This window comes from Bos indicus, chromosome 7 (assembly GCF_029378745.1).
Source record: "Bos indicus isolate NIAB-ARS_2022 breed Sahiwal x Tharparkar chromosome 7, NIAB-ARS_B.indTharparkar_mat_pri_1.0, whole genome shotgun sequence".
NCBI classification, from domain to species: domain Eukaryota; kingdom Metazoa; phylum Chordata; class Mammalia; order Artiodactyla; family Bovidae; genus Bos; species Bos indicus.
Genome location: NC_091766.1, coordinates 24,345,786 through 24,358,550, shown reverse-complemented (window position 1 = coordinate 24,358,550; position 12,765 = coordinate 24,345,786). Strand labels below are relative to the sequence as shown.

The 12,765-nt window shown below is 35.7% G+C and overlaps 1 protein-coding gene across 1 annotated transcript in view; it reads left to right on the top strand.

Annotated features, from left to right (window-relative positions):
* Window positions 1–12,765, top strand: part of ADAMTS19 (ADAM metallopeptidase with thrombospondin type 1 motif 19) — a 270,234-nt gene that overhangs the window by 92,673 nt on the left and 164,796 nt on the right. The window contains exon 7 of the mRNA XM_019964589.2: window positions 127–170. Coding sequence (XP_019820148.2) covers window positions 127–170 — 44 coding nt within the window. The remainder of the gene's footprint in view (window positions 1–126; window positions 171–12,765) is intronic.

The following is a 12,765-nucleotide window of genomic DNA, read 5'->3' as shown; positions in this document are numbered from 1 at the left end:
TTAATCCTATTTTCAGTTTTATTAAATTCTTAGAGATAAAGAGTGTCATTCAGTTGTTCATTATAACTGTTAAAAATAAGTCATAGACTTTGTGGAACAAACAATATTTTCTCTTTTTCTTTCTAGGAAAGATTTCTGTGTACACAAAGATGAACCATGTGATACTGTTGGTAAGTGTATGTAAAAATTTTTACACTTTGGAGGAGATCTGGGGAGCTTAAACACATAATTTGTTTAAATGTCGAAAACTATTTGAAAGTGCTAGTTACAGTGAAATATTTTTAGAATGTCAGTGATGTATATTTTCAACCTATTGTTTAATTACTTGTCACCAATTCAATTATTAGTGAAACAAATTGCAGACATACGTGTACTGTATAGTGGATAAAAGTTTAAATGATGCTTTAAAAATATCATGAGTTATTCTTTGTGTTTTTTCTCAGAAATATATATATGCATTCAATTAAATTGTTATTATTCGTAAACTGAGGCAAATATGTTAATGTTAGTAGAGTTGACTAATGGATTCATTTTTGAGTTACATACATTTGAAGCTTTTTGCAGACTGCGTGAAAGTCCATCTCATTTGCCCAACTAATGAGGATTTTCTCTACATAAAGTAGCAAATTTTCTGTATTTTGGATATCTAAAATCCCTAAGGCATATCTGTATAGCTAGTGGAATCTATAAACCACAGTTTTTAATTTTCAGAGAATGGCCACATTTATGCTAGTATAAATGCATGTATATAAACTGACTTATCCAAACAGATGAAATTGTAGATAGGTAAAATTTTATAACTATATATATGTATAGTTTTAAGTCATGTATCCAGACAGAGAGCTGAAACTATAGATGTATAAAATTATATAACTATTTATATATGTGTTTAGTTTTAAGACACTGTATAGGTTTAATAAGATATTGCTATTGGGTTATTGTTAAGGTACATTTAAGAGTTTGATCTGGTTTTGATATATCATGTGGGGTTCATCACTTCAGTGTAATAAGTATTTTAATTTAGCCGTTACTGAAGTATCATTTATTTCTTGTGAGGCAAACAATAAAAAAATGGGAAAAAGAGAATAAACTATTTTTTTAAGTATCAGTGGTACTTAAAAATATAATTTTAACTAACTAGTTCTGTTAAGTTCTTACCAGCCTCCTCAGAAGATTAAATCTGAGATAATAAGTGAAAAATAGTTATAATAGTATAAAGTGGAGGATGATGGAATCAAAGGAATATTTGATTCAGAAAGGACTGGAAAAGTAAAACAAGCTGGACACCTAAGGAAAAGCTGAATAGATCTAGGGATGATCTTCCTAATGTTAACTAACTTGCTTCCTGCTGTTTTCTTGGCTGAATTTTCAGAAATTAAATCTTGATATATAGTTTTAATCTACCTAACTATGGAAGCATTTGATTACTAAGAAAGCTTATCTCAAAATAATTACCTTTTCCTCTGCTTAAACAGCTATGTTGCCCCCAAAACCTTGTAATATAGACAGATCAACTTTTTGCCTTATTAGAGCTGAGAAAAATCAGCAACTCAGGCAATATATTCCATAATTGTGGTCTGTAACCACCTCTTTAAAGCATGTACACGTGGGCATGCTTTAAGAAAGCAGTTACTCATATGAGGAAAACCAATTTCTTTTTGACTATGACTATGTTTTATATCTTGCTAAATCTGCTAATTGAAAATTGGATCGGATCAGATCAGTCGCTCAGTCATGTCTGAGTCTTTGCGACCCCATGAGTCACAGCACACCAGGCCTTCCTGTCCATCACCAACTCCCAGAGTTCACTCAAACTCAACGTCCATCGAGTTGGTGATGCCATCCAGCCATGTCAACCTCTGTCGTCCCCTTCTCCTCCTGCCCCCAATCCCTCCCAGCATCAGAGTCTTTTCCAATGAGTCAACTCTTCGCATGAGGTGGCCAAAGTACTGGAGTTTCAGCTTCAGCATCATTCCTTCCAAAGAACACCCAGGGCTGATCTCCTTCAGAATGGACTGGTTGGATCTCCTTGCAGTCCAAGGGACTCTCAAGAGTCTTCTCCAACACCACAGTTCAAAAACATCAATTCTTTAGCGCTCAGCTTTCTTCACAGTCTAACTCTCGCACCCATACATGACGACTGGAAAAACCATAGCCTTGACTAAATTGAAAATAGCACGCATATTTATTCTGGGTTGAAGTACATTTGGATAATGAGGAAGCTTGGTATACTTGGAATTATGAGTGTAATTAGAATATGTATGGTTCATCAGCAAAGTGATGTAACCATTTCCCAGATCTGTTCACTTGTCCATTAAGAGCTTGATAAAAATTGGTTTTCAATATAGCATACTATGTGAAAAATCTAATGTCCTTTCTGATATCCTCCTCTGTTTCTGAGTGCTTATATCTTCATGGTATCCTCTGGCATTGCTAAATTCTAGTTTCCCCTCTGTATCTTTTGGCATTTCTTTTTCTTATCCCAAATATGAAACAGAGGTCTTTGTTCATATTTAATCTTGAGCAGAGTAAAAATATGTGATTTTTTCCCCAGGGGATGTTAAATGAGAAAACTTTTAACCACCAAATCAGAAGAGTAGACTTTTCATCCCTGTCCCTGTCTCCACATAAAATGTCTTTTCACATGAACCATGCTTCTGCCTAGAGACCTACACTGGTAAGATTTATAAAGACATTAGTGTGAAGTAGGTGTGGTGGTTGCCACCCTATCACTCCTACATCCACTACTGTGCAGCCACGATGCCAGGTAGAAAAGGATACGCTTCTGTGGATGGGTCATGATTCATACAGGCTCATCAGAGGGATCATCTCTAGGCCTCAGGCCTAAGCCAGTCAGCATATGGCCTTGCCATGCTTGGGACATGTGACCTGTAACATGCCTCGTGAATCTGAAGAAAGGAACATTTGTCATGCCTGAAGCTTGGTCATATCTGTCCCACTGCATGTAGACAAGAAAGGATGCAACCCTGATCAGTATAGTCACAAAGGAAATTAGTCTTCAGATAAATATGAATTCATACACTGCACAATGGAGAGATGAAGGGTGTCTTTATCTTCAAGGACACTGTTGAATCATGGCATTCTCCTTGCCTTGGACCCAGTCTGGCCTTTGAGCTTCTGAATGTGTAAGCCAATAAATATCCTTACTGTGCTCAGACGCTCAATCATATCTGAATCTTTGCTACACTATGGACTGTAGCCCACCAGGCTCCCCAGTCCATGGGATTTCCCAGGCAAGAATATGGAAGGGGTTGCTATTTCCTTCTCTTTCCAGAGATTGAACTATTTCTTTCCAGAGATCGAACCCACAGCTCTCATATGTCCTGCATTGGCAGGCAGATTCTTAACCATCAGTGCCACCTGGGAATCCCCAGATGTCCCTTTCTATTTAAACCAATTTAAAGCTTTTCATTTCTGGAAATTGCAGCCTAAGGCATAGAGCTTCCATGATATTTATATGCTCTTTTATAAGAGAAGAAGAATATCGGGCAATATTAATAATTTCTACTCTTATTAAGGAAGTACTGATAAACTGCTCTGTGATTTGTCACCCAAATTAAATAAGCATGTGTAGCCTACTGGTCATCTTAACAGCTCTCAATCTCTAGCATAACAAAACAGAAGAGATTTAGGTCTTAATTTAATATCTGTTGATACACATTTGTAAATTTATTCATGCACTATTATGAGTTTTTTTTTTTTTTGGTCAGATGCTTTCTTAAGTCTATATATGCCTTCTTCTTTTATCTATTTCTGATGTGAAGTCAGTTCATTTCACACTGGATACTATAATGAAAATACTGAAAGAATAGGAGAAAGGAAAGAAGTGGATTTAGTATTTATTGGTTTGGATAATATGGGCCTGAATGATTACCATGAAAATTTCCCCTGCTCTCCTAAGTATACTGAGAGGGGAAGGACAGTAGTTAAAAACTTTGAATTCAGGTTATTAATTTTAATTGTACATGGAGAGAAATGCCTATATTTTAAAAGCAATGTGATGCTGATACTGCTCATTATAACTTGAGAAACACTTCCATGGATATTTTCTCATTTAATTTCTGAAACTCTGTATTTTTTTTTTTAATCATTATTACTTTACAGATGAAGAAAACTCTGAAACAGAACAGAGCATGGATGTTTAAGTCAGACATCTAGATTCAAATCAGTTTCTGCTGCTTTTTACAGGCATGAATGTGGGCACATTATTTGACACCTTGAAGGTTTGAATTCCTCACTTTTAAATTAGATTTCACAAAGACTGTATTACTGATTTCACAAAGACAGCTAGTTTTTAATCAGCACTCAGTAGGCACTAGTTCTATCACATCATTTTATTCCCTGTGGACAGGTTACACATTTGTTCAGCATCAGTGCTAGTAAATGCTGCACAGTTGAAATCACTGTCTCAGATTTTTCTATGATGAGAGACAGCTTTCCTTTACAGCATGGTGCATCTGTATTGTTATTGTTCAGTCACTCAGTCGTGTCCAGCTCTTTGCAACCCCACTGACTGCAGCATGCCAGGCTTCCCTGTCCTTCACCATCTCCTGCAGCTTACTCAAACTCATGTGCATTTAGTCACTGATGCCATCCAACCATTTGTCCTCTGTCATCCACTTCTCCTCCTGCCCTTAATCTTTCCCAGCCTCAGGGTCTTTCCAATGAGTTGGGCTCTTTGCATCAGGTGGCCAAAGTATTGGGGCTTCAGCTTCAGCATCAGTCCTTCCAATGAATATTCAGGATTGATATCCTGTAGGAATGCCTGCTTTGAACTCCTTACAAGGGACTCTCTCCAAGGGACTCTCAAGAGTCTTCTCCAACACCACAGTTCAAAAGCATCAATTCTTTGGCACTCAGCTTTCTTTATGGACCAACTCTCACATCCGTACATGACTAATGGAAAAACCATAGCTTTGACTAGACGGATCTTTGTTGGCAAAGTAATGTCTGTGCTTTTTAATACACTGTCTAGGTTTGTCATAGCTTTTCTTCCAAGAAGCAAGTGTACTTTAATGTCATGGCTGGGTTACCATCTGCAGTGATTTTGGACCCCAAGAAAATAAAGTCTGTCACTGTTTCCATTGTTTTCCCTTGTATTTGCCATCAAGTGATGTGACTGGATGCCATGATCTTAGTTTTTTGAAAGTTGAGTTTTTTTTTTGTTGTTGTTGTTGGTTCATTACTTTAATGTATCTTTTAAACTCATATCACCTACTCTTCTTGACTTTAATACACAGATATTAAAATAAACAAACAAAAATAACCAACATTCTCCTCTTGCCCTTCTTCCCCCAGCATACAGATGATCTGGGATCATCTGTATGCTGAAATGATGCTGAAATGAAATGTATGCCCAGAAATGATCTGGGATTTGCCAGTCTTAATGCCAATAACAATGGTAACTTTTTAATATAATATACTCAACTCAGAGGACATATTTCCTTCAATATAAGAAACACTACTCTATCCAGAGACATCTTTTGTTCCTGACCTTTACTTTTTTTTTTTTAATTTTATTTTATTTTTAAACTTTACATAATTGTATTAGTTTTGCCAAATATCAAAATGAATCCGCCACAGGTATACACATGCTCCCCATCCTGAACTCTCCTCCCTCCTCCCTCCCCACACCATCCCTCTGGGTCGTCCCAGTGCACCAGCCCCAAGCATCCAGTATCATGTATCGAACCTGGACTGGCATCTCATTTCATACATGATATTTTACATGTTTCAATGCCATTCTCCCAAATCTTCCCACCCTCTCCCTCTCCCACAGAGTCCATAAGACTGTTCTATACATCAGTGTCTCTTTTGCTGTCTCGTACACAGGGTTATTGTTACCATCTTTCTAAATCCCATATATATGCGTTAGTATACTGTATTGGTGTTTTTCCTTCTGGCTTACTTCACTCTGTATAATAGGCTCCAGTTGAGTTTTAAGCCAGCTTCTTTGCTGTCCTCTTGTACCTTTATCAAGAGGCTCTTTAGTTCCTCTTTGTTTTCTGCCATAAGGATGGTAACATCTGCATGCCTGAGTTATTGATATTTCTCCCAGCAATCTTGATTCCAGCTTGTGCTTCATCCAGTCCAGCATTTTGCAAGATGTACTCTGTATATACATTAAATAAGCAGGGTGACAGTATACAGCCTTGATGTATTGCTTTCCCAGTTTAGAACAAGTCCATTGTTCCATGTCCAGTTCTAATCTTTGCTTCTTGACCTGCTTACAGGTTTCTCAGGAGGCAGGTAGGGTAGTCTGGTATTCCCATATCTTGAAGTCAGTTTTCCACAGTTTGTTGTGATCTACACAGCCAAAGGCCTCAGCATAGTCAATGAAGCAGAAGTAGGTGTTTTTCTGGAATTCTTTTGCTTTTTCTGATCCAGTGGATGTTGGCAATTTGATCTCTGGTTCTTCTGCCTTTTCTAAATCCAGCTTGAACATGTGGAAGTTCTCAGTTCATGTACTGTTGAAATCCAGCTTGGAAGATTTTGAGCGTGACAATGCTAGCATGTGGAATGAGTACAATTGTGCAGTAGTTTGAACATTCTTTGGCATTGCCCTTCTTTGCGATTGGAATGAAAACTGACCTTTTCCAGTCCTGTGGCCACTGCTGAGTTTTCCGGATTTCCTGGCATACTGAGTGCAGCACTTTCATAGCATCATCTTTTAGCATTTGAAATAGTTCAGCTGGAATTCCATCACCTCCACTAGCTTTGTTCATAGTGATGCTTCCTAAGACCCACTTGACTTCACGCTCCAGGGTATCTGGTTCTAGGTGAGTGATCACACCACTGTGGTTATCTGAGTCATTAAGATCTTTTTAGTTCCACTGTATCTTCTTAATCATTCTTCTTAATGTCTTCTTCTTCTATTAGGTCCGTACCATTTCTGTCCTTTATTGTGCCCATCTTTGCATGAAATGTTCCCTTGGTATCTCTAATTCTCTTGAAGAGCTCTCTAGTCTTTCCCGTTCTATTTCCCTCTATTTCTTTGAATTGTTCACTTAGGAAGGCTTTCTTATGTCACCTTGCTATTCTTTGGAATTCTGCATTCAGATGAATATATCTTTCCTTTTTCTCCTTTGCCTTTCACTTTTCTTCTTTTCCAGCTATTTGTAAGACCTCCTCAGACAGACATTATGCCTTTTTTTCATTTCTTTTTCTTGGGGATGGTTTGATCATTGCCTGCTATACAGTGTTACAAACCTCTGTCCATAGTTCTTCAGGCACTCTATGAGATCTAATCCTTTGAATCTATTTGTACTTCCACTGTATAATTGTAAGGGATTTGATTTAGGTCATACCTAAATGGCCTAGTGGTTTTCCCTTCCTTCAGTTTAAGTATGAATTTTGCAATAAATGCATCTGTGTACCTAGGGACAATACAGCTAGAAATCTGAAGATGAGAAAAATACCTTTGAATGAAGTTTTAGAATAAAATTATATGCATTAAAATATAGAAAGAAGTGGCAAATATAATACTGGAAAGTACTTTTGCTTTCAGCATGTAAAATTTGAAGCAATAAGGTGTTTTTTTTATTTACTGGTGTAAAAGATATGTGTACTTTAAGGACCCAGACTGTATCAGTGTTATGGAATATTATAAATAAATGTTTCAGTTGAAAAGTTATACTTATTTTTTAAGTTTATGTTTGAAAAGCTGTTTAGAGGGTAAAAAGTAAAAGTTGTTTTACCACCTCTTCAACCACATTCTTTCTTGTTTGAATTAGGCAGGTTAGTTGGTAAGTATAAAGATACCTGGAGGAAAAAAAATGCTGTTAAATATTTTAACCAACAGAATGTCAATTCTCAAATGTATGTGTGCAGTTTTAACATCCCTGAAACTGAGATTAGTTTTGAAGTCAGTGCCCTATTAGAATTGTGTCATAGTTTATGTCAGAGTTTTTAGTTCCTAGGTTTGGATGAACTATGATGCTATTCTTAAATTTAAAGAGAAATAAAGTGTAATTCTGGATGCAGGTCCCAGCTATTACTAGTGAAGTTGCCTGACTTTCTGGGCAGGCAGAATAAGGGTCACTGAAGATGTTCATGTTTTAATGGACCTGGGACCTGGGAATATGTTAGGTTACATAGTAAAGGGAAATGAAGCTTGCAGATGCCACTGAGGCTCCCAGTCAACTTACTTTAAAAGAAGGAGATTATCCTAGGCTGTCTGGTATGCCTAGTGTAATCACAATGGTCTTTAAAAGTTGAACAGGGAGGCATAAAAGCTCAGAGTTGGAGAGAGATGATTCCAGAAGAAAGGCACAGAGAGAGATGTGCCTGTAAGAAGGATTCAGCTCGTTATTACTGGTTTTGAGGATGGAGGCAGAGATTCTCAGGTGAAGAATTATCTAGAACCTGGAAAAAGCAAGGAGACAGAGTCTCCCCTAGAGCCTTCAGAAGGTAGCACAGATAGCCTTGTGATACATTGATTTTAGCCAGTGAGATCCAGATCAACCTTCGAATGTAGAGAATTGTAAGATAATAAATTTGGGTATGTTAAGCAATCAAATTTGTGATATTTTGATATTGCAACCATAAAAAGGAATGTACTTTCTAATAATTAATTATTCCCTCCCATAACTTATAAAGAAGGAATAAGGAAGCATGGAATCCTTAAGCCTTTGGACTGTGGGATCAAAAATTGTGTCTCTATAATTAGTTTTAAGAACTGGTGAAGGGTTTGGGGTTAGATAAAAAAACTAAAATTTGGATCATGATACATGAGTATATATAAAGAGCAACAAACTGTGTCTGTACTAACAAGCATGATTAATTATAGTCGATCATTTCTAGCTAAGCAACTAGACAAAAATTACCTTATATCATTCACTAACAATCTACCCAAAATAATCAGTTGTTTAATATATTTCTAAGAAAATGCTGAGCCCTGATGATTTCACAGAGATTTCTGTTAAAATTCCAAAGAGTGGATCATTCCAATATTATACAAGCTATTGTAGACAGCAGGAAAAAGTGAATTAAAACCATATAAATTTCTTACCATATTCTAAAGTGGACAGTGTAAGAAGGAAAAATTATAAGCCATTCTCACTCAGGAAATAAAAGAATTCTAAATCGAACATTAGCAGATATTATCTCACAATGTGTTTTTAAAATAACCAAGTAAGGTTATTTTATTTAAGATTTATTCCAGAAATAGAGGGATAGTTTAACATTAGAAAATCTTAAAATATAAGTATGTAATCCAATTAAAGATAAAAACCATATGATCATCACAGTGGATAAAGAAAATATCTTTCAGGCAATTCAAAATAAGTTCATGATAAAAAAGCAACCTCTTGGCAAAATAGGACAAAGTAGGAACTTTATTAACAAGGCTAAAGATATTTACAAGAAAATATACAAGTGTATTTTTTAAAATAGTGAAACATTAAAAGGATCCCATTTGAAATCTGAAATAAGGAGAGAAGTTTATTTTCACTATTTCTGTTCAACAGTGAATTGGAACTTGAAAGGTATTTTAACTGAGTGTAGAATCCTAATATTCAAGATACATTGTTTTGTTTCAGCACATCACAGATCTAGTTCACCTGCCTTCTGGCATCCATTGTTGCCATTGAGAATTCAATTATCAGTCCGAACTCCTTTTCATGTGATCTACATGGGTTCTCTATCCTGCTCCATTGATCAATGTGTCTGTTTTTATGCTGGTACCATACTGTTTTGATTACTATAGCTTTGTAATATAGTTCAATATCAGAAAGTATGATGCCTCCAACTTTGTTCTTCTTTTTAAGATTGCTATGGCTGTTCAGAGGTCTTTTGTGGTTTCATATGTATTTTCGAGCTGTTTGCTCTAGTTCTGTGCAAAATGCTATGGGCATTTTGATAGGGATTACATTACCACTATAGATTACTTTGAGTAATGTGGACATTTTCATAATATTAATTCTTTCAGTCCATGAGCACTGTGTATCTTTCCATTTGTTTATGTTGTCTTCTATATGTTTCCTCAATGTCTTACAGTTTTCAGAGTACAGATATTTCACCTCTTTGGGTTAAATTTATTTGTAGTTATTGTATTCTTTCTGATGAAATTATAAATAGGATAGTTTTCTACACTTCTCTTTTAATAGTTTGTTATTAGTGTATATAAATGTAACAGATTTCTATATGTTGATTTTGTATCTTGCAACTTTGCTGAATTATTTTATTAATTCTGTTTTTTGGTGAGGTCTTTAGGATTTTATCTATCTGATATCATGCCATGTGCAAATAGTGACAGTTTTACAGCTTTCTTTCCACTGTGTATGTCAAGTCACTGTCTTTGTGTCAACGTGGTGTCTAAAGCTGAGTACCTTTGGATTTGAGTTTGGTGAATGCCCTCAGGCAATCAAGCACATTAGTGCCAGCTCCAAATTGTACATTTTACTTTTTATTTCTTTAGGCCCATGGGAGTATTTGCCTTATTTATATACCAAGCCTTGCATTTAAGATGTTTGCTATTTATTTTAGCATTTGTATGCTAGAAGTGAAATTTCATTAAAAAAAAAACTTTTGAAGTATTATTGTATATATTTTTATACATGCTGCAGCTGCAACTTGGTCACAGATCCACTTTCTCAATATTCACGTGTGCCATGGCACTGATTTGGAGAATTGGTGTTAAACAAAACAAAACAAAACAGTGAGAAGACATGAATTTGTTTTATATTTTTGCAAATCGCTTTAGATCTGGCTTGTAGAAGGGAGCAGGATCTTATATCTGACTCTGCATGTAAAGTGTTGGTATTTGTTATTTTAGTCTAAGTGTATGAGGAAAATCTGGCCTCATAAAGATATGTAGTTCAAAAATGAATGTGTATTTTCAGATTATTGAGAATGTTCTTTTTTGAAAGTACACAAAAACTCAGTGGTAGTGTCTTGATTATTAGTGGGTTGTAGCATGTAGAATCTGAATATATATCAGTAAACATTTATGCTCTGTTACATTATTATCTGTTGGTATATCTTACAATTTAAGTGGATGTTTTTACTATGTATAGCATTTTAGAGCATCATTGGTTGCAAAACATTGGTTCACTGAATTAGGCAAATCTAAACGTTGACACATTTCACTCTTAAGTCACATTTGTCAGTATCACTATCGATCTCATCAGAAAAATTCTTCACATTTTGGGAAGCTGCGAAGCATTCAGTGGTAGATAAAAGTTTCCCAGTATTCTAATTTCACTTGAAAGCTTGAATTTTATTATTGCCAAGTACCATCAGTTAGTTTCCTTGGAGTGACAGATTCACTTTGTTCATTTTTGGGTGTCAGCCAGATCCCCAAATCTGCATAACCCTTTTTTTTTTAATGTTTGTTAGACTTTCTTTCAAGTAAAAATGGTGTTCAACGAAAAGCACAGTGAGTTTAGCTCAGAACTCAGACATCTCCCAGTAGTTTTCTTAGAGACAACATGATATTTTAGTCTGTAGTGAAAATATTTTATCCTTACTTCTTTGGGCTATGTAAAACATTAAAAAAAATGCATATACTCAGGAGTTCAGATTTAACAAAATTACATATTACTGCTTCATCTGGGACATATAAAAAGTGAAATTAACATTTTCCCCCTGAGAGTAAGTTTCAGTGAAAAATAAAATGACTGACAGTGAAGACAATTTTACCTAGCATTGCTTTTGCACCATTAGTGTGAATGTTGACAGTTTTGACTTTGTGGGCCTCTTAGAAAGATCTTAGAAGACCCCCTGAAGAGATGCTACATCTCCTAGAATTCTGCAGAACATACTGTGAAATTCTGCCATAACCTGGCAACGATTGGTAATCAAGGATTATTGTTTTCATGAAATCTTTTAAGGACTTTATATTTTATATATAGAAAATTGGTAAATGCTTGGTGCTGGCAAAGGCCCATGTTGATCAATATGAATTCCCAGCCATGAATATTCTTAGATACATGTTGATAAAAGAAGCGATGCATTTTTTAACCACCAGATATCCAATTCATGGATACTTTAATGCTCCCTGCATTCTACTGCTTTGTTATTATTAATAAACTTTTTTCTGACTTTCAGCAGGTTGAAATGATGGTTTATTCTTCTGTAAGCTTCTGAATAATTTTGATTTTATATACATGCAAATTGTCAAACAGGCATGCAGACCACCTAGGAAGCAACTGCCACAAAAGAAACATATTCAGAGACTAAAATATACTGAAATAATCTTTTTATGTTGACACTGTTCGTGTGAGAATCTCCAGACACTTCCCTTTTCAAGCACCAGTGTGTTCTCCAAACCACATTTTAGCAGAAGTAGTCATTTTTATTGGGTGAGAAGAAGACGTCATGCCAGTTTCTTTTAAGTAGCCTAATTTTCATTAAACAGCAGTTATGGCATTTTCTCTTGCATTGTGGCACCTAAAGAATAGAGAACTTCAGAGACTGAAAATGCTTAAAGAAATTACTGACTCTCCTTTAATACTCTCTTGGTTAGAAATGTGTATTTTTTCTACTGAAAATCCATAATTTACTATTTTGAAATTTGTAATTTTGGGGGCTAGGCAAACAATTAAGTTAATTTTTATTACAGAGGTGCCCAAGCCCTAGGATCTAATGCCTGATGATCTGAGGTGGAGCTGATGTAATAATAATTGAAATAAAATGCTCAATAAATGTAATGCACTTGCATCATCCTGAAACCCCCGGGTCCGTGAAAAAATTGTCTTCCACTAAACTGGTCCCTGATGCCAAAAAGGTTGGGACAGCTGCTTT